The sequence below is a fragment of the Patagioenas fasciata genome, chromosome 4, assembly GCF_037038585.1.
Source record: "Patagioenas fasciata isolate bPatFas1 chromosome 4, bPatFas1.hap1, whole genome shotgun sequence".
NCBI classification, from domain to species: Eukaryota; Metazoa; Chordata; class Aves; order Columbiformes; family Columbidae; genus Patagioenas; species Patagioenas fasciata.
The window spans coordinates 73,471,961-73,498,144 of NC_092523.1; the positions used below are offsets into that span (position 1 = coordinate 73,471,961).

The 26,184-nt window shown below is 39.8% G+C and overlaps 1 protein-coding gene across 1 annotated transcript in view; it reads right to left on the reverse strand.

The window, feature by feature from the left end:
• ENPEP (glutamyl aminopeptidase) overlaps window positions 1–20,109 on the reverse strand; it is a 36,478-nt gene extending 16,369 nt beyond the window's left edge. Inside the window, exons 1-7 of the mRNA XM_065837156.2 lie at window positions 19,219–20,109; window positions 14,120–14,261; window positions 11,333–11,464; window positions 7,146–7,266; window positions 4,868–5,022; window positions 4,125–4,238; window positions 2,292–2,426 (exon numbers count right to left, since the gene is read on the reverse strand). Coding sequence (XP_065693228.2) covers window positions 2,292–2,426; window positions 4,125–4,238; window positions 4,868–5,022; window positions 7,146–7,266; window positions 11,333–11,464; window positions 14,120–14,261; window positions 19,219–19,832 — 1,413 coding nt within the window. The 5' untranslated portion in view covers window positions 19,833–20,109. The remainder of the gene's footprint in view (window positions 1–2,291; window positions 2,427–4,124; window positions 4,239–4,867; window positions 5,023–7,145; window positions 7,267–11,332; window positions 11,465–14,119; window positions 14,262–19,218) is intronic.
• Window positions 20,110–26,184: the final 6,075 nt, after the last annotated feature.

Here is a 26,184-nt window from a genome sequence, read left to right on the forward strand (position 1 = left end):
TTTGCCACAAAACATCATTAAAAAAAGATTCAGTGAAATTTAGAACAGGTATCCATTAGTGGTAATCAGAAGCTTACTTATGATTAAAGTTGATCATAAGGCCGTGTGTGTGCACTAGGGTATCTCAGTCCCTCACCTTTGTCTATCAGACACTTCTCATCCGCTATCACCTCTCATAGACCATCTTCTCTCATTTATATTAGAAATCAGAGAAGAAATACACACCTGTGGATGTCTTTGCATGCACTGGAAGTTTCTTTTGCTTTAGATTGCAATGTATAGTTAATCCCTTACATCTTCTGCTACTACTTTTCAGACTCTTTTTCCTACTCCTTTCCCTCCTCTACAGTCCATGCATGGGTATGTTTGAAAAAATCTCATGCTAACAAAACCACCAGTTATAAGAACCCCAGTGTTTCCATAACTTTTCATTACTATTTGGGGAAGTTCAAAAGGTTAGACCTTGACTTGAATAGTTGACCTTGTCCAAAGGGGGTATGGGGGAAGTCTTATCTCAACACCTGCATAACTTCTCCTAGAAAGCTGTAGTAATTGCTAAGTATATGACAAGATTTTATGTAGCAGAAATGTGGAACGTTCAGGCCTAAGCTCCTTTAACTGGGAGGTTCCAAAAATATGGGGGCCAAGACCAGATTTCTAGCAGAAATTATTTAAGAATCTGTTTTCTGAAAAGGTAATCAATGTCTGAACTTCCAAAGAAAAACATCTCATTGTTACTTTAAATTTTTCACCCTAAGAGAGAAGATTAAACTGGAAAAGAGTTGAGATACAATTACTTTTTAAGAGCGGATTAAAAGCATTATATACATTAATTGTGTAGTCACCAGCTCTACTGGAATACATCTTTCCTTGATGCATAACGCCCTCATACAGCAGTCAGAGGTTCCCTTAGAGAATCCACCGCAATGACTCCACAGAGCCTTAGGCAACTCATTGGAGTTTTAGGATTATATAAACCCTGTAATTGCTCTGGTAAAACTAACAGAGAGCATTCCAAATTATGCTTTATTTGTTTAGTGATGAATAACATCATGAGGAGATTGTTTTGATAAGAAACATGCAAACGAGAAGCCAAAATGAAGCCAGAAAGAAACAAGTTAATTTTGTCCTGCATTTATATATAAATACCAACAGTAATTTGAGCTAAATCTACGCAAAGACTTTCTCATTCAAGCCAAATTATATCCCAAGACAAATTATATCCCAAACAGACTGTTCCCAAACAATGCACAAGTCCTCAAGTGTTTTAGCTTAAAAAAAATGAGTTAATGTAGCAATTATCTAGGCACAAAAAGATGAGTAAAAGTTAGGGTTTTTTTCTTCTCAGTCATTTTTTTCAGACCATACAGAAGTGTCTCTTACTTAGTTCACTACTAAAATACATTTTTGTCTGGAGTATTTGATTTAGCTCTGTATGTTTCTTGACTTAGTTTGATTTAAGAACAGTGTTACACAAGGCAGGTTTTCACATAGTTTACGATTTGACTGTGAGGCATTTACGATGCAATAAGTACTGATTGTATTGTTGGATAGAGGATTTAACAATTGAAAACAGAAAACTTGATGGAAATGGATGGATCAAGTCTAACTAATAAAAGTAATATCTACAGCTACAGACTCCAGCACAGCTAATGCTAGAGGCAATGCAATATGTTATGCTTAGCTGATAATGGGAGCCTGGAGGGAAAGCAACAAGTAGGATTTAATAATGGTCGATTTTGTGTGTTCAGTGGAAACTTGTTACAGCATCAAAATCATACAAGAAGCTGTAAACACAAACATGGTGTATGAGGGTCAGAAGCAACAGGTTGGGAGATGGCTGACCCATGACACAAGGGATTCTTCCAGTTGGTTCCAGCTGGCTCTTGAGAGAGCCTAGATAGGCACAGGTCCTCATGAACAACTGACAGGGACAGCCCAAGGATAAGCAAAAAACTGATCAAATACCTAATGAGATGCCCTCTACCCTCTCTGGGCTACAGACTAGTGTACCCGAATTCAGTCCTGAGCTCCACAACTCTCAGTGAAATGTGGAGCTAAATTATCTCCCAATTTAGGGACAATGACAGCAGAGGCTGGTGGTTGCCCATCTTTGCTAAGGCTTCTCAGATGGCTGAGATAATGTGAGCAACATGAGACAAAAAGTTACTTTCCTGTTTCCACTGCCCAGGTGGGTTAGGAGTTATGATTACAAGCTCTCCTGACTTTTATCTCCTCTCCCAAGTCTCCACTTTCTTTGAATCCAAAGTCACAAGAGGATGATATCTTACCTTACTGTAGGAAATCGAATCAAACACAGAGGTGATTTCAGCTGTAGTTGACACATCAACCACAATTGGGTGGGAAGACACCAAAGAGTCATCCTCCATTACAGGAAGCACATCCTCAGTTAAAACCTGATCAAGCTGAGAAAGAGAAGATGTTAGAATAGAAACAAAGGCTCTTCTATATGTCTAACTACATAAAATAAGAAGCTTGAACTAGACTTCTCAAGGAGGTGGTAGCTGAAATTAAATTTTGCTTCCTCTAAAGAAGGAATTGTGAACTCTTACTTTATGTCTGACGGGGAGGGATACATATTTTCCTTAACTAACATAAATCTCCATTTGAAAAATCCTGTTTTCCCATGTGTATCATAACAACAGCAACAACAAAAGTCAGTAGGCAACAAAGGAGTCTGTATTACCAATTTCAGCAGTGTGACAATATCTGCAAAGCATTATGGGCACCTCTTGTGAAAAAGCAGCTGGGGAGGAAGGGAAGGCAGGAGGAAGAAGGCAGGATTCCCCACCCCAAGGTTTATAACTTTAAAAAAGTGATTATAATTTTTTAAAAGATGAAGTGATATGCAGTCAAAATTCCCCTACTTCCTAATCAATATTGATGAAAAAAGACTAAATTTCTATTTAGTTTTTCTCTTCTAATATTCACTAGGAAGATAACACTGAAATGGCTCTAGATCTTAAATAAACATGGTGTCTAGATACAAAAGGGTCTTTTAAATTTTAGGCTCAGTAATAAAATTTTACTAACGTAGGTAGCACAACAGATCTCTTACTTCAAAATGTAAAAGAAGTGATCCAGGAATGATTTCTTTCATAGCCTCATGTAACATGGATGAGAAGAGGTATTTATGGGGAGCAGGGAGGGATGCAGGTTAGGCACTGAGCAAACACTGCCTGCTTCTAAAGTTACTAGGCTCAGGGGCTAGTAGTTTTTGACAATAAGCTCAACCTACACAAAACCTACCCTGATTTATTCTACTGTCCTATGTTATGTATTTTCTAGTAGCCAGAATCTCATTACAACTGGATAGCCGGGGAAAATACGCATGCTATGCGCCATCATGTCTGTTTGGGAGGGGAGCAAGGAGAAAGCAAGAAACCTCTCTTTATTCACACTCTGTTATTATTTCTCAGAGTATAATGCATATTTAAAGCTACCCTCTTTGCCTGCAACCCCCTTAAAGTGTTTGGAGTTGGTTTAGCTGCACAGGCAGTGTTGTGGGACATCCACTGTCACTACCTGTTTTTGCACTGTGCGGAGTAGAGATTGTGTGCGTTGGAGTATTTGAAATGACACTTAAAATGCTGGCAGCAGCTGAAAGGGGGATCTGATATTTTCCTTGATATATAGCCTAAGCTGTGAAGACAGGCCCAGGTTCCCAGCCCCCACCAGGCTGGATAAGGGTCTTAAGATGTGTCTTATGAAGAGACACTACAGCCCAACTAAATACAAAAAATATAGGAGAATCTCTATCTTCAAGGGTTAGACTTTTAAACAACATTGAAAAATTATTAAGGGTCTGTTCAGAATCCACCGAGGTATTTTTTGCCATGATAATAACCAAACACTTGACTCACTTGTTAAAAAAGAGTGACTTTTCCCTGGAGACTAATACTTTTTGAAGTTTACTTTGGCTAGTTTGACACCATAGCATAGGTACATGGAAAATTTTAAACCAACTTTGTGTTTATGTTACACTGCATTATGTTAGTTTTCCACAAATATACTTTGAGTCTTCATCATCTTTGTCTGACCTCTACCCCCCCCCAAAATGCTCCCCCAGCCCTGCCAACCCTCCACAAGACAGAAATAATTACCATTTGCCATTCTGGTTCTGCAACATTTACTCCCAAGTACTCAAAATAACTGGCAAATCCTTCATTTAACCACAGGTCATCCCACCAGTCCATGGTCACGATGTTTCCAAACCACTACAATGACAAACATTGAAAGATGTAGTGTTAGCTAAATGGTAAATGTACCTTTCAATATCTCACATCTCCAAGTAGAAAATTTATTTGTTCACTTTTATTCCTATTGCCAGATGAAAATTATCATAATTCTGTGGTTTAAATAGGAATTCAGGCCCCGCCTTGTGTTGAAACATCATTTTTATTATAAAATTACATGTTACTGAGGAGATTGCTAATGATTCATGTGCCACTGAAAATATTTTTAGTTTCTTCCTCTTGATTTGCTGATTTGTGCTTTTAAGGAAATGTTTTCAGACAGCCTCCCCAGTGTATAGTTGTCCCTATTTGCTTGCCCAAGAGAGACATCTGCAAATGCAAATTAGTTCCTTTAAGACATTTCAGACAGATTTTCATAAGCTGGCTCATAGTCTACACCCAAGCATCTAACTTCCTAAGAAAAATTCAAGGCAGTAGTGAAGGTACTTTAAAGCTCTAACAGTTCCCTGTTTTAACACGATACTTTGCGATCAAATTGTGAGCACTTGTAGAAGGTCCCAAGATGGAGTTAATGGCAGTATTTCCAAGATTAAAATGGTGTGACTCCACATTTGAAGCACTGTAAAAATGAATCGTGTCTCAAAACGTACCTGATGCACGAGCTCATGGGCTATCACTGCAGCTACTGTCTGCTGGTTGGAAGAGGCTGACTCATTGGGATCATACAGCAGGTTTGTTTCTCTGTATGTGATCAGCCCCCAGTTCTCCATAGCACCTGTCCCGAAATCTGGAATAGCTATTTTATCTACATTGAAAGAAAGAGAACATGATTACCACTGTATCCTCTGCGACACTTAGCTTGTCCTCTTTCTGTGTATTCACAACCCATTTTGCTTACCATTCGTGGTTCTGACTTAGAGCCGTGGGTTCCCAAGCAGGGGACTGGCCTGCAGCAGCTGATAGCAGCACCCTGGCTCTGCTGAGATGAATAGAGCTGGGATCAGCTGCACTAGCTGAGGATCTGTCCTGCGAGGTGATGCTGTGCCACCTCCTGGGAGCGTGTGTATCATACATACTTAATTTGGGCTCCAGTAATCAGTAGTATTGTCTGGGGATATGCTGTATGCAGTAAACCTCCCGAAACTATCTGTAGCATAATGAGGCATGTCATTGTTTGTCACACTGTTGTGTTAAAAATATTTATTGACACGTTAACTGAAATAAATTCCCCATGCAGTGAACAACATCTGCTTCTATCCTGGCAATTTGTGGGGGTCACTCATTTATGGTCAGTAATCAATAGAAGTTTAAATGAGAATTGTGCACTCAATTGGACTGGCATTTTCTTCTGTAGGTAATGACCACAGCCTTTCTATGTGAGTTAGTGAAAAACTACAGATAGATTTAAAACTGAATAGAACAAACAGCCCTCACTCCACCTTAACAGAAAATATGAATTAATTATTTTGATTTAAACAACTTGATTATAGAATCAAAGCTGATAATCTTGCAAGGGCTTCACTAACATCAAAATAAGGATCACAAGGAGAATGGCAATGCCAGAAGCCATAAATCAAGGTGAAATACAATATTTAAATGAAACATATTTGATTCATCAGGCTTGGTATAGTTGACTTCTGATACTGAGGGAACAACATAGTAACTCAAGATTTGTGATCAAAAAAAATAGACATTCCGAGAAAAACAGTATAAAGTCTACAGGAACATCTACCCTGTGATAGTGCTGACCTGGGGTTACCAGTCCACCCTGGAGTGCAGACAGACCCTTATCCATATGCTGATGTGGTCAAGTCACCAGGCTTATATGGAAATGAAAGTTTGAATAGGAAGCATAGGTGAGATACGGTCCCAATTGTTACTGGGGACCAGTGTGTGAAAAACCAACGTTTTGTACTGGTTTCTCTAATTCAGTTGTCATTGAAATGCAAACAAAGCTTTGCAGTAAACTCAGATGATATTTTGAAAAGAGGAGGTAAAACTCTGTTGTTAAAGTAACACAAGTTAGCCTGACAGGTGCATGTATGAATAGCCAACAAAAAACTTGCATAGCACTGTTAATCATCTTCAAAATTTGGGGGTTTTCTATCCCCAATACATTGCCCTAATATGTTTGTATCTAATACTTTTCCATCCTTTTAAATTCATGAGCCTAACTGTATTACCTCTTTGGAGGTCTTAGGAGGCTGCATTTCCAAAACTCTGATTACATTCCCAACTTTATTAGTTCAAACTACACAAATCAGATCCAGAGTCCAGATAGGCCAAGCTAAAGGATGCCCAAGCGCATGACTTTTTCATTGCTTGTTTTGTAACCATGGGTGAAATTTGACAACGTGCCCGTTCTTGTTTAGCTCTGGGCCTTTATTTAGCCCAGCAGTAGAAACTACAGATGATATGCTGGACCGTGTTCATCTTTCTTTCTAAGAAGTAGCTACACGCCCACTTTGCACTAAGGTCAATAAATAGTATGACATACTCTCTGGCAGTTTACATCTTCACTTATCTCACTGCTGACTTTTGTCCAGAAGTTCCCATGGAAGTGGTACATATTTTTCCCAAACTTCTTCTGGCTCTATTTTAGCTCATGATGTTCCTTTGCTGATGACACCAATGCTTCCCCTGATTTTCCACAAGACACTTTAAAATAACCATGCCAGGACCAGTGCTTCAGCAAACTAAACTGTGAGAACCAATAACTAAACTGTAACTGAGATCAGCCCTCCCATCATGACATTTAAGAACATCCTTAACTACATGGGTACAGATTTAAAACATCCTGACATAATATCACCAGTTAGCAACCAAATGCTTTCATGGTGTTTTCCACCAAAGCACATAGATTTTTGGGAGAAACATAATCATAACAGTAAATTAGCAAAATGAAAAACTGTAAGTATTAATAATCACCTAGTTTTGGAAGAGAATAGTTCATATCAAAGTACTCTTCAAAGAAGTCGAATATAATTTTTGTTACATTTGCTGCATACTCTGCTGTGTGTAATTGCAGTGGCTGGGCGTAAACTCTCAGCTGTAAAATAGAGAGAGACAATCAGGGTAGTCTTCAGTTACAAGAAATTAGAAAGTGGCAAGCATTGAAAAGTTATTTAACATATATACTTGTAACACTGCAGGTTCTCTCTAAGAGACTGGCCTGAACACTGAATTCTGTTCCCTAACACATTTATTCAACAAAGCTTTTCAAATGTACAGAAGAGAGAGACCAAGTCAGCACAATCTGTGGACGTTGTCCACAGTATGCTGAAATTGTAAAACTGGAAAGACCCATGTCCAGAAGCTCACAGTGGCCAAGCTTGGAGCAGGGTCTGGATGCACACCAGCCCCACCTTCCTCATGGCCTTGTTTTCTCAAGAAGGAAGACTGGTCAAGAACAACTGAAGGGAATCCACTTGTTTCGAACAATTCATTGATCCCATCAGACTAATTTGGTGGAGCACATCTGTCCTGAAATGTGTCTGAAGCCTTGGAACACCTTATTTTCTTGATTTCTTTCTACTTTTCCTACCTACTATCATCATAATTTCCTCTTGTCCTTGGATGTTTGAAGACCTCAGAGCCTTTGAAGACAGTGTGTTTACCAGATGAAGTGGCTGTTTGCCTAGGACCTCAAGACACGTAACACCCAGCTTGCAGGGCTGCTGCCCCTCTGGAAATCTCAGACAAAAATCAGCTCTCTCTCATCCCAGCTGGCAGGTGCAGGAAAACTGGCACATTTGGTAGCCCTGTGCGCGATGAATGACTATTCCTGTGCTTCACTTGGATATCTGAGAATGTTTTTTTTCCTTAACGTGAAAAATGGTGTGTTGAGTGTTGACCTTTCCATCCCTGAGGCTTGATGTCTGCGACTGCTTTGGCTGTTGCTGTTGAGCAATAGGAAACCTCAAGCCCTGGAGGACTAAAGTCCTTGTGGCATCCACAATCATGATGAGGAGACCTACAGCTTGAAAAAGCCTTTTGAGATGTTGTCTCTACATTGTGAAGACAAAGCCTGACTTGAGAATTTATGGAGTCTTTTGGGGGTCTTTCCCTTAATCTCTTTGTCCCAAAGCTCACACAGATCTCTGCCCTGTAGCAGAGCCATAGTGCTGCCATGTCCACTGTCAGGAGCTGTAGGCTTTTTTCTTCACCATCCCCCAAAACCTCCAGCATGGAAAGTAAGAGATCTTTATATGGAGTGAAGCTTCTGGCTTCAGGAAAACCAATCCATTCCATTTTGCAGGCTCTGTGTCCAATGAATGGGGCACATTCTTCTGTCTGGGTTGGTGCAGCTTGTTTATTCCCCAATGCTGTCTTACAGCCAGGACTTTAGGGTTCAAACTGAACAAAGGATCTGACCTATTCTAGGAGCTGTCTTGGAGCCTGACAGCACATTGATTTCAATACCATGAAATCGCACTTCCTCCATCAAGAGGGGAGGATGGGAAACTGGTCATAAATAGAGCTGGAATGAAAAAACAAAACCAAAAAAAGCTTAGGAAATTCAATAGAGAATCCATTGCAGCCAGGGGATTTCCCTCAGGGTCAGTTTGCAATTACAGTCTGCAATTTCCACTTCAGTAAGCTCTTTACCCAATTTAGCAGTCTTTGGTCCCCTAGCTGATCCATATTAATGGTTTCCAAAACGCTCATCATGCACTAGAACTGACTTTGGGTTGCATTTGTATAATCTCCTCTGTGATTTTCCAAACTAGACATTCGGTACCTGACAGGTAATCAGCTCAGGAGCATCCTTTACAGCTGTAGGCACATTTCCCACCATTGATTCCATTAATATCTTTGTTAGGGCAAGGGTTTTCAGAGTGAAAGGTAGAATTTTTAAATAATTTACCACGTCAGGTAAGTTGTATGCTGTTGTTGTTTATGAAAGCAATATATGGATCACATGAATATTTTCTGTTGGATGAGGGATTTTTTGCTAGAAATTTATATAGCAAACTGTTGGATGTTCTTTTCAGCAGCTGGTGAATCTAAATACCTCATTGCTCCTTTAGAAAGGAATTGTTTCCTTAGGAGTAGGACTTTCTGAATATCTGGTTAAAAACTCTAGTGATAGCCTGTTTTTCTTGGGTAAAAGATAATTTTTAGTGTTGGAGTTTATGTGTCTCTCTTAATTAAAACCAATCTTACACATAAACTTTATATTGATAAAACTATGTCCATGCTAAGAGAAAGGAAACAGTTATGATGTTAACCTCACTTAAAACCCAGGTTTCGTCGTACAGGCAAGTCCTCAAACACTGTTTAGTGAACAGTGTTAACAAAATATGTAGCAGCCAAGACCTGAATTAGAAAACACCTCTCCAGACAACCTCTGTACTGACACGAATACCCCTGCTTATACACATACACATTTTAAATACCATTCTTCAGTGAACACTCCCTTCGATTTAGAAAAGCTACAACTGGTCAGGAACATTGTGGGCTTTACTGTTTTGCTTGAAGAAAAAAAACAAACAAATATTGACTTGAGAGCCATATTCTGGAAAGTGGCATGGACAAGCATAGAATGTTAATTTTTGCATCTAGAAAATAAAACGTTATATGTACATCTTCAGCATTTTTTCCCCCTACTGTACTATGTTCTATAAAAGCTGTACAAGTTCTGATTCTTAAAATAATCAAACTCTAGAGAAAATATATTGAGGACAAATAACCAAAGTCCTGTCTCTGATAGTGAATGGAGCAGCTGTGTTGGAGACCATCTGCTTGACAAAATTGTGTGGCTGGGTGGCCTAATATGTTTTGCAAATTACTCAGACAAACAGCAGGGATCTAAGAATATTGCATCCTTATCACAAACTAGGCTCCATTTGCTTGGCTAAGAGTAATTTAGCCTTAGTTATTTGTCGAACAATGATATAAGCGTACAGCATGATGCTAGCAAGGACGCAGAGGAGGGAGGTCTCAGCACAATGCTGTGTAGGAAGATTTTGCTGAGAACTGGATCAGCACTTCAGAGACTTATACAAGACAGATTTTCTCATTGGTGGACAGCTTTAAGTGGGAAGGATTTGCTGAGTTTTTTTGGATGGAGAAACTCAGGAAGAGTTTACTTGCTTGGGGAACAGTGGTCTGGCTGGAGCTTTGGTCCAGATTCCTCCACCATTGGTGTTTCTGTCTCCAGAAGAAGAGGAAAGTGCTGCCAACTCAGCTGAACTGCAAGACAACCCTAAGGGGAAAAGAAGGGCAGCGGCAAGAGCATACAGCTCTGGGCTCATCCTCTGTTTCAGATGAAGAAAAGATGTAAACCAATAAATAACTACCAGTGGATTGAGAATCCCAGACTAGGTTTAGGCTAAATGAGGACTTTATATTGAGGGGAAAATGGTATTTAGGCTTTCAGGTTGTGACACACTGTAATGTCTCGTGATTTCATTATGCCTGATCTGCTACACCTCAGGAGACGAATCTACAGGAGAACTAGATTGGACTGTTTGTTGCATCTAAATAAAGGCACTGTTTAAATGTTATGGATTTGGATACTCATTTCATTAGGGCACCTACCAAATGTCCAGCTGTTTAGGCAGGTTACTATCACTTCTATATTTGTACAGAACTTACACTGGGCAGTTGCCTTAAGTCACTGTTGTAAAATAAAGAATATTAGGGCAAATACACAATGGCACATAGCATTGTAGTCCTATGTCTTCATGACTGTAAATAGGAAGACATCAAGTGCATAAATTCACACCCTTTAACCCACAGAAAACTGTGAAGTGTTTGTATCCATAGCCTGTGAATCTCTTGTACCCCTGGACTTGGACATTCCCTTAGAATGTGGGCTTCAAGCCAGGGATGAGGCTGGAGAAATAGTGCTCCTTGCTCACCCGTGTGTCTGTATGGGAGGTACCAGATAGGAGACATGGAAGGACTGCAAACCACACTATGTAGTCAAGGTCGGGGGACCACTCTGAGCACCTGATCTGATCAAATAGGCTGTATAAAGCAGGGTATGGGAAAGGGAAAAATATATTCCTGATTGTATCATAAAAAGAGATGTCCCACTTTTTTTTTCTTTTTTTTAAATGCAGATCATAGTACATTTGTCACCGTGTTCAGGCTGCAACAGGACTTACAGGTATTCCACTAGCGGATTTTCTCTCTACCCACTGAAACTGGTGCACCGCAAAGCAGACCAGGTAAGTGCTCATGGGAACTGACTTCTCAAAAGTTGTCCGACTCCAGCCATCGCCCAGCTGTACCGTTTGCTGCAGAAATGGAAAAATAATGAATTTGATTTTTGGAATTGCAAACACATGCAGAAGAGGGTACAATATTTCTGTGAAGGCTGCAACTACATAGGAGTGATAAATCACCTCTTTGTGTTCACCTCTTCTGGCATCCCATTGCTGATGGCATGAGAACAGACAAAATGTTTTATCCTGCAATACTGCAATGCACAAAATTGGACTTTATTTTTCTGCACTAAATAAGTTTACTTGCTTCTAATTTTGCATCAAGGATTTGAAATAATTCACATGCACAAGGATTTTGCCAACAGGGGTTTTCCAGTGTATGCTAGTCTGTTTTGTTCTTGAAACAGTTGCATAAAATAACATCACTTTGGACAGATTAGAGAAGATACTGGATGTTCTCCTCTCTTAAATATATCCATCATGTAGGAGTCAGGAATTGCAGAGATGCTACTCAGGGTAAAGACCAGTCTAATGAATCTATCCTGAACTCATTCAGATACAAATTAGCACTGCTCATTGGTGGGTTGTTTAAAGGTACATAAGGTTTAGTGCTGATCACAGTTTTATTTTGTAAATCAATTAAAAATAATTTCTCATTTTCCCAAAAGTCCTTAACTCTCAGCTGAACAATACGACCAAACCTGCAACCTGTTGTATGTGACTCATCCTCTAAATATTTATATCTGCTATTTGTTATCTGCTGTTGCCTATCTGATAATTTCTTGTTGTTCTGAGTGGATGATTAATTTAAATAGGACAAAAACAAACAGCATATAAAGGACATTAACCTTCTGGTAGAGAAAAAATACTTACTGAGTTTTGTTTGTTATAAGTACGGTATAAGTAATGCACTGATATTGAATGTTATGGGTAATATGATTCCATAAGCAAAAACCCCACATTTTCACAGATATGTTCACAAATCTCTTGTCACTGAGATATTCACTATCTATTTTTCTCTCGTTTCACTCATTTTGACTCTATTTTGATGTCTTTTGTTTCTTTCAACAAAGTTAGAACTTCAGTGAAAAAGCAGGAAAAAAAATATCAATGTTGTGTGAAATGCAAATGCAATGTACAAGTTTTTCATTTCGTGGAGCTGATTTTGCCATGATGATTATAAAGCTCCACACCACCAAAACTACTACAGGATGTGCAACACACAACATGCCTTACATTTCCAAACTGTTACATTTCAATCCATTGAAAAGATTTCCCAAAGTTCTTTCACTACTAAGAACAGAGCTACTGACCTCATGAGCACACCAGACGAAAAAGTGCCCTCCTATCGCCTGTTAGTCAAATATGAGTGTGAACCCAGCATAATATACATTTCCCAGACTGTACTTGGAATTTGGCAAAGTAATTAACAAGCAGTAGTTAGCCCTTTGAAAGCACTACAGGCAAGAGCTAGTTGTAAAGGTGTAAAGTAAATATTGAAACCCACTAAATCTTTATAACATCAAGTCTCATCCCCTCACCTTCCTTGCTGGTACCCTCACTTATCTGAAGTCTGTGAGGAAAAGTACAGCAAACACTCTTGTGTGTTGTCCATGAAAATGCCTGGTGATTTTTTGGGTATCACAGAAATATTTTTAAAAACAATAGGTCAGAGCTTTACATTTGCAAAGGGTCCATGAGGCAGCTGTGTCAGATTGGTAAGAGTTCTCTCAGCTGCATTGCTAGGGGATAGTTAAGGTTTTGGAGACTCTAAATAAAACAGTACACAGTAAAGCAGACCTTTGATTTCTGGGTGGGGGAGTGACTGGGAAGATGCGAATGTCAACAGCCTGGGGGCTGGAAGTTCTTATTTTCTTTAAAAAAACACCAAACCGAATCAAACCAACCAACCAACCAAAACACCCCAAACTCCTCCCTACCCCCCAACAAAAAAACAAACCTCCAAAAAAACAAACCAAGTGACAAAAACCAAACTTGGCAGTTTATGTCCCACTTCAGAACATATTAATTAGAAATCATACATTGGACTAGACACTCAGTTAAACTATTCACTAGAAACTCTCCCAAATGAATGCCATTCAGTCTTCTCCCAGAGAGCCCAGAGGTAAATAAATGATGCCATTGAATTTCATACAAAACTTGGAATTTGACCCACCAGGTCCAGAAATAGATTATGTAGGAAATTACAGTCATGGTGGACTGACAAGTGTCCACACCCGTGAGTTGACAGATGGGATTTCAGATCCTGTATTACTAAAAATAATAATCCCAGACTTTCTTACTATCAGGATCCTTTTCCATTAGACTGTGGGCAGAAGACCCTCACTTTGGGCCATTATGTCATTTCAGTGATTATTTTAGATTTCCCACCTGAAAAGCAGCTGTCTTCCAGAATCTATCTGATTTGAGTGAAGAAGCTGTCATTATAGTTAGTAGGGGATGCTCATCTAGAAAATCTGAATAGAGGGCCAGCTAGCTAGAGACAGAAGAGATGTTTCATTTCTGCTTTGGATGTTGTGTGCTGATGGACCACTGGGAGTCCTGACCAACCAAGCAGTCCTGTTTTATGGAATATTTATTAAGCATTAGCTTTAGAGTGTCTGGATGGTAGAGTCTGTGAATGTATCAGGACTTTCTGATCCATGCCACCTTTCCAGTGGCTTTACAGAACCATTCCATTTAGGCAGCAGAGCTGGAAATACATACCTGTACTGGCATGTTTGAAAGTGCTTCGTATTCATCTTGATGGACGATAGATATGTTGTAAGTTGCCTTTTTGTTGGGCTCGTCAAAGCAAGGAAATGATTTCCGTGCATCTGTTGGCTCATGATCAGTAGCTGCAATGCTCCTTAAACAAACAACACATTGGCAAATCTTCATTATATACCCTTAAAAACTTATCTGCAATTTCTAAGCATATATTTTAGCAATTTCATAAACTAAAGTCAACTGCACATATCTGTGTATACTTGTCCATTCATAAAAGTAGGCAACACCAGAAATGCACAAGCTGACATTCTATAGACATTACCTCTGTAATCAACGTTGTCTAGGCTTCACAGCAAAAGCTAAAGCCAATTGCTTATCGTCAATGATTTTTTGGAGCCAAGCAATAAGGTAGGAATGACCCCTCATGGCTGGTAAAAATTTTGCTTACCTTCCTGATGTGCTTTCCCATTGATTTTTGTGCCTAAAATAAACTACTGATGATATAATCAGTAAGGAAATTAGCATCTTGGTATAGGGATTTTTACTTAAGTCACTCCATGTGTTGTTTACCCACAAGAGCCTATCTTGGAACTGGAGTCTTGAACATTTCCTGAGAAGACACCTTGGAATTGCATAAATGCCCCTAAAATTTCATCCTGCTTGTGTGTTTCTTCTTCTGCAGTTACCACATACAGTTTTCTGCTGGTGCTGTTATGCTGCCCTGACTCTATCAATGAAGCTGTTGGAGAAAGCATGGCAAGTTCAGGTAAATATCCTAGTACATAACAGGTGCTGTGCTAGCCATGTTAGGGAGTTTAGAAAGTCACCCCAGTTATGCAAAAACAACTGGAGGACCTAGTCAATAGAGGTCACATAAAAAATAAGGTGAAGGTTGTGAATGTTCATACTGTGCTTGCTTCTCACAGTGACACTGAGCCCCCCCAATGATGAACCATACAGTGGCAGAGTGTATTCTCCAGTGATTGATGGTGAAAGGGATCACAGATGCTTCTTCAATTAATCTGGAATGTTGAGCATTTTCTGACAGCAGTTCTACAGCTGCTCCAACTTTATTAAGGTAGTTTTTCTTTCCAAAAAGTAATTAAAAGTGTACATCATAAATTACAGGTCTGCAGCATCCTACAAGCTCACTTGACAACCAATTTTTCAATGCTTCTTTGCCCTTGGCATTTACCTGTGATGGTTAAATACTAAACTGGTCATTAGGAACTTGTAGCAGCAAGGGTCATTTACAAGCTTGATGTAGGTAATGTCTGGGTTCTTACCATACACATTCATTGGAATAGTAACTCCAAAGTTCGTGGGCAGAAAACATAATGAATATTTACCTTAGCATAACTTCAGGTTCAGTAGAATTTCTGTTGATTGATAAATTGTTTGATGTCACTCTGTACTTTTTGTAGGATTTGAAAGCTACTATTTCACAACGAAGATAACTTCAAGTCCCCAGGGCAATGCTTCACAGCTATTGCTTAAAAAATTGGCTATATATTTTGACACATTTATATCTTGTTCCTACAGACTGATAACACTGTGATATCTCTGTTGAGTTATAAGCTGGTAATCCATCTATCCTCATATATTTGTGGGGGCAGACAGACAAACAGCACTACCATTCCTATGAGGTCAATGATGAGAACTCCAGGCTATGGCATACATAGAAGTGGCACTAAAATGTTGTAATTTCCTTTCAAATTATATAATGTAGGTTTTAGATAAGATTTTTTTCAGTGCTTGGTGACTTCTGCCCTTCTACTTGCTGCTGATGTCCAGACAATTAAATGTGAACTGAAGGTGGCAGTTGTAAAGATCATAGCAATAAGAAGTGAAGGTCTGGCTGAGACTGCATTCAGCTGTTGTTCCTCAAATAAAACAGAGCTGCATTTAGAATCATGATGAATTTCCTTTTTTTTTTTTTTTTTAAGCAAAAGACTTGGTGCAAAACCCCCTCCCCTTGAGATAATTTAGGCATTTTTTCTTCTATTCTTTCCCTAAATTCAGATTCATTGCTGCTTCTGAGAAAATTTTCTCCTTGATGGAGTCCAGCAGTGCTACTTCTGTAAACTAAATAATATTTTGCCTTTCTCTAATCAATAGAATCCTAAATGCAAGTCTCCCTGTTAGAGACGTGCCCAGCTGATTATCTTTTATAAGTCTCTTGTTTTCCTCTTACAGAGGACAGAGAAAATTCCTATAAAACGGAAGCCATACCTTGTCACTAACAGTAATGCAAAATCAAAAACAGCTGCAGTGACATCCTTGTATTATCTGTATTAGTAAGGAGAAAATAAAAAGGGGGTTTTAGCAGATTCTTTGAGAGGAACTAATGAGTAAAAAGAACCCATCACACCAGACAAGGATGCTTGTTGTGCTCCATTCCCTAATATCTGAAAATAACACAATTGTAAGTTATTTATGCTCACTGCATCATGCCAAGTAGGAAAGGGCTGTTATTCCCCTTTCATCAATGGGGAAATAAAAAGCACAGACAAAGGAATAGCTTTACCAAAGGACTTCATGTATATATACAGCTGGATTCAGGTGCCCACAGGAGGATCTAGCCAGGTCTATGCCTAAAATCTGCATTTTCAAAGTTTCTGCTTTCCTGCTCCCTACCTGCATGTGCACGTCAATTTAAATAGTTGTGTTCCCAAGGTACCTCAAGATCCACTTCTGGGCACGTCCAGAAGCACATTTGTCCTGATGGGGATTGTGTGATCTGCCTGAACAGGATTCCCAAATGAGGCGTTCTTCTCCCTAAGCCTCCCAAGGATCCCAGACTTTCAGGCATGTTCAGCACATGTCTACCCCTACCTGTTTTCCACAACATCTGGTGGGAGACTTGAATCTAAGCAACAGCCGAGTCTGGACATGTGCCCAGTTTATAAACAAAAGGCATTATAGCAATGCTTTGGCAAACCTTTACCTTCACAGATTGACAGCTGGGGAGCAGCTCAGCCCTGGGAGCTGGTTTTCCAGTGTTATTAATTCTCTCAAAAGGTCCTGCTGCTTCTAGTACTGCCCAGAAGGGATGAGGAGTGGGTTAATTTCACTATCATTTCCTTTCATTCGCTCTAATTTTCACCTCAGCCACCGCTTCCTCTAACATCTGCTATTAGTAGGCTTGCTTGACTTTTGCTGTTACCTGATGTGATTTGTATTTACTTACAACATAACAAAATAGGAACTATTTGGGTTGAAATTTTCTAAGAGTTATGTCTGCCTCAGGCAAAGGTTAAATAAAAAAGCTAATTCCAATCAGCATTGGTTTTGAGTAGAAAGCCAGGGGAAAATGCAGTTTTAATGAGTAATAAAAGCCTTCCTTCCCCATCCTTCCTCATCCCATCCTATCACCTACGCTCACACCATATAGCAGCGACTTGGCTGGTGGTTGCTTCCAATTCAAAGCTGTACTTATCACTATCACATACATCACCTCTTCCACCCCCACAAACAATCTGCTGAAACTTAGCCACATTAAAAGCATTTCAGAAATCACCATTCACTCATTCTTATTAGGGCCCTTCTCAAGCTTAACAAACACACACACTCAAGTTCTTTTTTGTATCGAGTGTTTTCAAACTGCTGGCTAGGATCATCCTTGCATTTGTATGTAGCTTCTAGCACCCAAATTGAGACATAGGAACACTCTTGAAGTGAGCTCACGTTTTATGCTTTCTTCAGCTTCTGAAGTTCTCCTTCCTGACACCACATGCTTGGTCCTTGTCTTCCTGCACTGTCTGGATTTGAGGGATGGACACTCAGCTCTCCTTGTCTGTAACTCAGGAGACCTGTGTTCTCGTCCTGCTGTTCTGGTGTTGTGGTGGACATGGGGCAATTCATTTAATATCTAGCTATCCTTTACCAACAAAAAGGAAGTGACACATCTCAACTTAGAGGCATGCTAAGTGTTTACACTCTAAAACTGCTGTGGGGATGTCAGATGCTTCCAAGTCAGAGCAATACTGAAGTGGTAGATGGAGGAAAACAAGAGGGAAGGTGCTGGCTAGGGTTTGATCCACTTTCTGCTTGGCTTCTTCACAGATCAGATAATTATGTTTAAGTATGAAAAATCAATGCTTGCTTTTTCTTCTGCCTCCTGGATTTGTTGCTGCCTGTCACTACTGCTACTCCTGGCATTGCCTGTCAGAAGCTGAATGGAGCTGATGCAACTCTCACTCATGATGCCGTTGTCCCAGGAGGGCAAACAAGTGCTGTGAAAACACACCACTGTTTGTCTCCATGTTCCTGCTACAGGGCCTTGGAAAACTCTAGCCAAGTTTATTTTCTAGCCATAAAAACTGGAATTAATCACTTCAGAGATGTAAATGTTGGGGAAAAAAAGAGTGTCCGCTCCACAAGTTAAATGTGAAGAAATGCCTCCGAGAAACGGGCAATGTTTTTTTCAAGCTTCCACTCTGAAGCAGTACAAACTTTTGAAGTGGAATGGGTTAACTGAACAGTAAGAGGCTTTGTAGTCTTTCAATAACTATTGATATATTAAAAAGCAAGAGCTGGAGCACAAAAAAATCTGAGTCAAATATAACTTTCATAATTTGGATTTTCTTACCCATAATTTAAATGAGCTGCAGGAGAGACAGAGAAGTTCTGGTTTGGATATTCCTCAGGCTTATAACGTCAAGAAGGCATAATGTCAGGAGAACTATCACAAGAGCATTTTACACCAAAACAGTTACCTTGGGGAGTGACAGGAGAGAGTGGTGAGAGCTATATGCTATTTATTGTACTACAGAGATTAAAAAACCCTCGATCCTTGCAGCTTTCTGAGGAAGCCATTTGTAAAGCTCAAAGGTAACCTGGGACCAGTAGAGTTTGAAAAAATTTTTCAGAATAATAACAAACCCCTCATCTCTCCAGCCCACATTCACTTGTCAACAGCCAAAGGGTTTTGAACACAGCATCTTCCTTAGGGGAATGAGAAAATTAAAGAACAGCCCAGAAATGTCAGCAAGCTGGTGAAAGACAAGACTGAGAATCTGAAACAGGAATAGAGCAGGCCTTAGCAAGTAGAAATAGAGAAGAAAGTTTAATAAATAAAAGAAAAACTGCTTTACTTGATCACTCCATTCTCAGTGTAGGTGGTCCTATAAAACCCAACCAGGGAACTATTCAGCCAGCCTTGAAACTTCAGGGTGAGTATGTAGGGATCACTTTCGTCAGTGACAGAGAGCTCTGTTTCTGCCTCCATCACAATGTACTCTTGCGGCGTGTACCCAAAGCAGTCAATCAGAGCAATCTGCTGTCCTGAGGATTTCCGGAGTGTGGGCATTTCTGTAATCTCGGTCTCTCGCAGGTGGAGCCACAGGTAGCTGGTAGATTTTTCCAAAGTGATAGAAATATTGACTGTCCCAGTGTAAATGTCTGTCTCCATTTCAGGCTTGACTTCCAGATCATAGTGGACAGGCTTGATGTAAGTTGGTAGTCTAAAATCACTCCATTCTCCAGTGTCATCACTTCTAGCAGGACAGGGAACCAGATCCTCTGTGGGAGGAGAGTTTGTTGGTTGATCTGTTTCCCCTGAAGATTGCTGAGATTTAGGTCTGCTCAATCCCACGCCAAGCCCCACGGCAAGACCTACAAATACCACAACGCCACAGATGATGGCCACATGCTTTGTCTTCATGCAGTACCTCTTGGACTTCTTATCGTCAAAATCCATGCCCTCCATCTCTGCTCCGGGGTCTGTTCTCAGAGCAAAACATTAACCGTAAAAAAGCTTATTAGTCACTTCAGCACTTGCATTCGGTAAACTCAGCAGACTTGGTTTCTATTTTAATTGTGTAGCTATAGCTGTTCTCTGCCTGTCTCCCCCACCTTGCTTTCTACAAGACACTCAATTAATTAAAGGCAACAGGCATTTGGAGGAAATGTGAATGATGAAAAGGAGCACAGCTGGACCGGGAGATGGAGGGAACCGACGCAGAAGAACATTGTTCCTGCCATGCTCCCCTTATAAGCACTGCAACCCCACCCCCAGCCCCTCCTGCTCTGGCCTGAGTTAAATATAAAACAGTGCTGTGTTAATCAGCAGTTAGGAAATGATCAGATGCCAAAGCTCTGTCAGCAGCTTTCAGAAAGAGTTTGCAGATAGAGGTGTAACTGCTCCAAACCCTCAACCTTTGCCACTACCTTTTCCTTCTTTCCCCCCCTGCTGTTTCTTGTTTGGGTTTTTTGAGGTTTGGGGTTTTTTACTTTTTCCTCTTACTAACAATGATTTCCTTGAACTTCCACATTGTAATTTGTGAAATGACATCTCCAAAGTCTCAAAAATCCAGTAAAAATCGCCTCTCTTTTCTAGGCTCATTTACCTTTGCTGAGTAATTCAAGGCAGTCACGGGCAGAAGAATGCACAGTGGAACAATAAATTTTGATCTCTGACTTCAAACTTTAAAACATGTCTAATTCCTCTTCCCCCTCTCATTGGGCCAGTTTTCCAGGAGGCAGGCTGGCAACCTGGAATAGAATTGCCTTGTTCGGGAGCACAGTTACAGTCCTGACTGTGAAGTGAACCCTTGCTGTGAGGGACACTTCTAAATATGCAGTTACATGATTTACATAGTAAAGACCTAATTTAACATTTACTGCTTGTCATCACGATGTGGCGCTTCATGGAAACAAATTAACTGAATAGAGCCTGATTCTGCTTGGGGGAACTTATTGTAAGCAAGGCCTTGCTAAGCCTGCAAGCAAGATGTTGCTAATGCGGTATGAAACTGTATACAGAGTAGCCTTGACCTTATTTGATGCTGAACTAGAGGAAAACTGTAGAATAGAAACCTCGGTCTCTGGAACTGTTAACCCTTTTTCTCCACTTATGGAGTACACTTGAGTAGATTTTTAATCAGGAACATCAGTTTGGCTTCATGCCTCCTGTTTTAGTTTACAGGGAGACAGATGAACATCACTTTTCACATCAGTTACAACTCTCTGACTACTTAGCTTCTTGGTGGTGGTGTTTGAGGGTTTTGTTTGGTTGGGTTTTGTTTGGTTTGTTTTGTTTGTTTGTTTTGAAATAGATGAAGTTACACCTGGATGGGTCGACGGCCGACGCATGCTCTGAGTGACATGCACTGAATCAGGGAAGGAGCTTTAGCAGGACAGAGTTCATCCAGTCTTTTTAAAAATGTATCTCCTCACAAGCTTTAGAAGTCTGCCTTCAAAATATCACCAGCCACCATGGGGAGCTTCAGCTACCTAATTATCCTAATTGTCATCAGCAATCTTACAGCACACAACTATTTGTATAGCGTCTTCTTTTTAAAGACAAAGTTTTCCAACAGAAACGGAGAAAAGGTCTTTTTTTTTTTTTTTCAGATTATCAAGTTAACTCTTACTCAGTTGTTTTCAAAAGTGAAAAACCAATGCAAAGAAAAAAAAATCAAGCAGAAAGCTAAAAATCTGTTTCAAATTATGTCTGTTTTTATTGTTTCCCATTTCTCTGCTGTGATCAAAACTAGATATGACATGGGAAACCAGTGCCCTTTAATGGATTGGGTAAGAACTTAATTTCTAGCAACTAAGCCAGCACTGAAGATCATGGTCTTAACATTTAAAACCATTACAGTTTTTCTTTTGTTCTGATTGGACAGAACAAGGAGAAAGAGCGAGAACAGATTTTAAATAAGACATCTTAAGCCAGAGCAGGCCATAAGTGATGAGATAATAAATGTGACTTGATTTCAGGCATACTTTTTACATCACCTTCATTTTTATTCTCCTTAGCCCTGAGGTTTTCTGTTACATTTTTAATCTGAAGATGAAAAATCCTGCTTGATCTTATAGACTGCAGAGGAAGTTATTTACTGCAGATTTTTTACTGGAAACAATTCCCTTCTTCAGGAAGAGCTAGAAAACATATGTGTATGAGTTAGTCCTAAACAGCAAAAATGTATGTTTTTCTTATCCTAATCCTTAAAAACAACACTAGCAGTAAAAGCCATTAGCTTGTGCTAATGAGGAGTGACAAATGAACTAGCTCAAGTAGCAGAGATTAGTGGTGTCTTCTGCCAGTCAAGAGAAATAGTGCATTTATACACAAGCTCTAGCCTTGATCTTCTCTATAAAAACTGAGGCTCAATCCTAGTTGCAGCCCAAAATAGGTATGATATATTTCTGAGAGTGGTAGTTATGAGCACACTGATCCCTCCCATACAAGAAATATGCTTTTTTCCTAGCTGACACCACTGGGGTCAGCCAGCAGTGCTAAGAAGCTGCCTCGCTGTCAGCAACCCAATACACATGTCCAAGGATAAGGCAGGGCTCAAACTATTAATTCTGTTGCACAGGAGCCATAAAGGGAGGGCAAAGCTCCCCAAGGTGGTGCCAGTGCCCTCCCTACTTGGCTATCTCTAGGTAGAAAGGGGCAGCGAACAGGTTCTGCCCCTCCAGAGAAAAGAGCACCATGGTCTTCATCAATAAAGTATAGATACTTTGTCTGACCTCTCCCCAAAGGGCATAAAATGATGAATTTCCATATGGAAAGTAGAAGAAAGCTCACTCCAGGCTGCTCCAGCATAAATCACAAGCATGACTGCAGTCAAGTGCTGGTCAGGTTTGAAGGGGTTTAAATTGCTTTAGTTCAATTTCCGAAAAAAACTGAAAAGAGATTAAAACAATCTTATCAGTTACCTGGACGATGCTAACAACTGCTATCATTTGTTTGGTGTTGATTTTTATTTTCACCTTAAATTAGGCTTTAGTTCTCCGTCAGCACCAGAATTACTACACTGACTTAACTACATTCCTTTGGTTACCTAAAATGGAGCGCGGTATAAAGTCTCTGTCATGACATTGCTGGTGAGGACATGTAAATTCCTGGAGGAACAATATCCAGATATATTTTCTGACAACTACCAGGGATACAATTGAATAATAATTTTTATCCCTTAATTGTCAGCCACAAATTTCCAGTATAATTTCTGATTTTAAGTGCAGAAAATGGAATAAAATTTCTGCAGGTGACAGCCAGGAGCAGCACTCGCACAGATCTGCTGTAGGCATTCAGGGGGAGGTCTCATAGTCCCAGGAAATCTACAGTTGAAGCTGACAACAAGAAAAGAGCTGCTCTGGAAAGCATCAAAAACATGGAAATAAATCAAGTATATTAATTAAAAAAAAAAAAAAAAGAAGAAGAAGAACTGCAACTCACAACAAATGAAACTCCTCCAAGCCAAGTCTATCCTTGGAATAACATGAAACACTTACTGGGCCTATGCCAAGGAGGTATTTGGCTCCCTGTGTCCAGGGACATTAAGGCAACATGTGGGCAACAGAGTCTAAGCACCTCTGACTTCCTTCTGTTCTCTGAGCTGCTCCCACTACAAGACTTAAGGATAATAAATGGATGCTCTCTGCCTCCATCGGGAGGAATTTGGCTCTCTGTATGCTAAACTAACACTCCTCATTACATTTGTCATTGCAAAAAAATAAGGCATGAAGCAATCTGCTGTAGTGACTGCTTTCTGGCTGGGCTGCACGTGTAGACTTCTACTCTGTGGCCCTCTACCAAAAAAAATTTAGGATATTAATTTGAGAGATGGTTGTGGTGTTCCATCAGGTCACAAATGAACTGTATCAGAAATAATTCCCTTGTCCAGTGTTTTCCTACATTTGTAATGTCTGTTTTGGTCTCTGTCCTTAGCTTTGAAAACCTTTTAACGATCATGAGTCTCCTAGAGTTCACAAGTCTCAGTAATTACTGGCCTGCAGCGGTCATTGTTCCAGCCACAATACCTTTTGCATCTGTGTTGTTTGGAAATGCAAATGTTCTGAACTGATTTGAGAAAGACAGTCAGGATTTCTTCAGTCATAATTATTTCCTCATTTAGATCTTAGAAATCTGGCCCCAGCTGTGTGGCACTGTGGGCTGTGGTGCCTTTGAAGATTGGTGTTATCTCCTGCTGCAGAGTGATGAGCTCTGCATATAACATGCTGGCTGAAGCGCAGTGCAGTCCCACCACCTATTCTGGGTTCTGCTGGGTTCCCCCAGCAGGTCAGTGCTGTGTATTTTATTTATCGCTAGGGTCGAGGTTGAAGGGAGTTACCTCAAAGCCTCTTCACAAGAAAGTACAGTGATTTACCGGTACTAGAGACTCCATTTTCTTTCTTTCTTCCATTTTTTTTTCCTTTTTAAAATTCCTGGACACGAATTCTGTTCCTCTGAATGTGAATGTCTTCTCTTATACTATTTGTGTAAACAAAGCAAGTCAAACTGTATTCATTTGCTTTGCTATTCCTTATCATACCATAATCATATCATATCATTTAACCTTCCACTGCATTGTTACCAAGATGAGCTTGCTTGGATTCTTTCATTCTAATAATTAACCTTTAATACACAACCAGAACAAAAGTCTGGATCCCGGTCAGTAGAGTTCCAACTTTCTAATTCTAACATGTTTTATTATTTCTAGATTTTAGTCACCTATTTCTGGTCAACACTGGCCATTAAAATAGTTACAGTTTCTGGCTCTGCACTTCAAAGTCTAGCTTCCAATATGAAATTTCCTTTTTGTCTTTAAAAACATGCCTGAGGGGAGTTCTACTGTATCAACAAAATACAATTTAACTTTTATGGATGTTTTTTCAAACTCACTCAACACATGCCTTGGTTAACAACTTTCTAAGCAAGAGTGAATAAAGCAACAAGTTTTTACAGTATAACCTCTAGGATACATTGGAACACCAGCAGGTCCACAGGAAAACCAAATTCTGCAATTTAGAAATTCAATGGGAAATTATTTGCTGAACTTCTGGAGCCATCTCTTAGAATGAGAAGCTTGCTTTCCACTCTCTACACGTCTTTTCTGGTGAGTGCAATACCTTAGAGGACCTTATCTCTCCACCTGCAATTCAGGGCACCACTTTAATCTGTCTGATACGAGTTGCAGTTACCTCAGGTGCCACCTCTGCCCTTGAGCACTGCTGTGTCATTCAGTATGCAGTCATATTGATCCATTTCTATGTCTAGATAGCAGGGAATGAGGAGAAAAGAATTTTAATGGAGGAGAGGTGTAAAATTTCCTTCTTACCTTAACTGGCCCCAGCCCAAAACTGTTAACCTTCAGGGCAGGCTTATTTGTACTGCTTTCTCCTTTAGAAGCAGTGGGAAGTTCAGGGGCTGAATAAATGAAAATGAAGCATTAGCAGCCCAGTAATGATGCCTGCTCAGCATGCAGTGATAGTACTAAATCCAAGTATGATAGTAGCTTCATTGAGCAGGTAATGGAGATTACTGTGGAAAACAGTATTTGCAGTTGAAGGCCTGTTTTCACTTACAGTAAATTGTGGGTTTCCCATCTCACTGAAAAAGATACAGTGGAAATAAAAGAAGACATCAACGTAACTGGCAAGACAAACAGAACTGAAGGATCAATCATCCTTTTAATCACTAAAAGAGATTGAGACACTGAATCTTGCTCTCTTACAACTGTGTGTACTGGGAGCAATTTCATAACAGTCAATAACAAAGTGCTCGAGAATCTGAAAAAGGAGCAATAGGATATGATAACAGTGTAAAAACTGTGGGCAGTTTAGATTAAGATAGTTTCCCTATCCCACAGCATAATAGCATAGAAAATCACAGAGCTTTCAAAGGCAGCAAATTTGACAGAGATTAGGAGAAAACTTTTCATGTTAATCTCTCATATACCTCACCTGTGGCATTTATAGTGAGGGGGCATAGATGCTGATTGTGAAGCATCTAATGCCAGATTTCTGATCTATCCTGCTGTATAAATTTGTGTGGTCCTTTGCTGTTGAAGGTGCATGAGAAATCATGCCATATCATGAAAAATAATTGCTCGTATGATTTCCAGTACTAGAAAATTCCCATGAATGAAACCAAGTTAATGGAAGAGGAGACAACAGTTAAACACTTTTGTTCAGTTGCTTATGTAATCTCAGGGGAGTTTTCTGTCTGCACGTATTTAGGTTATTTCCAGGTCTGCTACCTCTGCATTTGTCCTTGGTTTCATTTTCTTGGCCAGCATGATGAAGTTGGTAAGAGAAAAAACAATTGT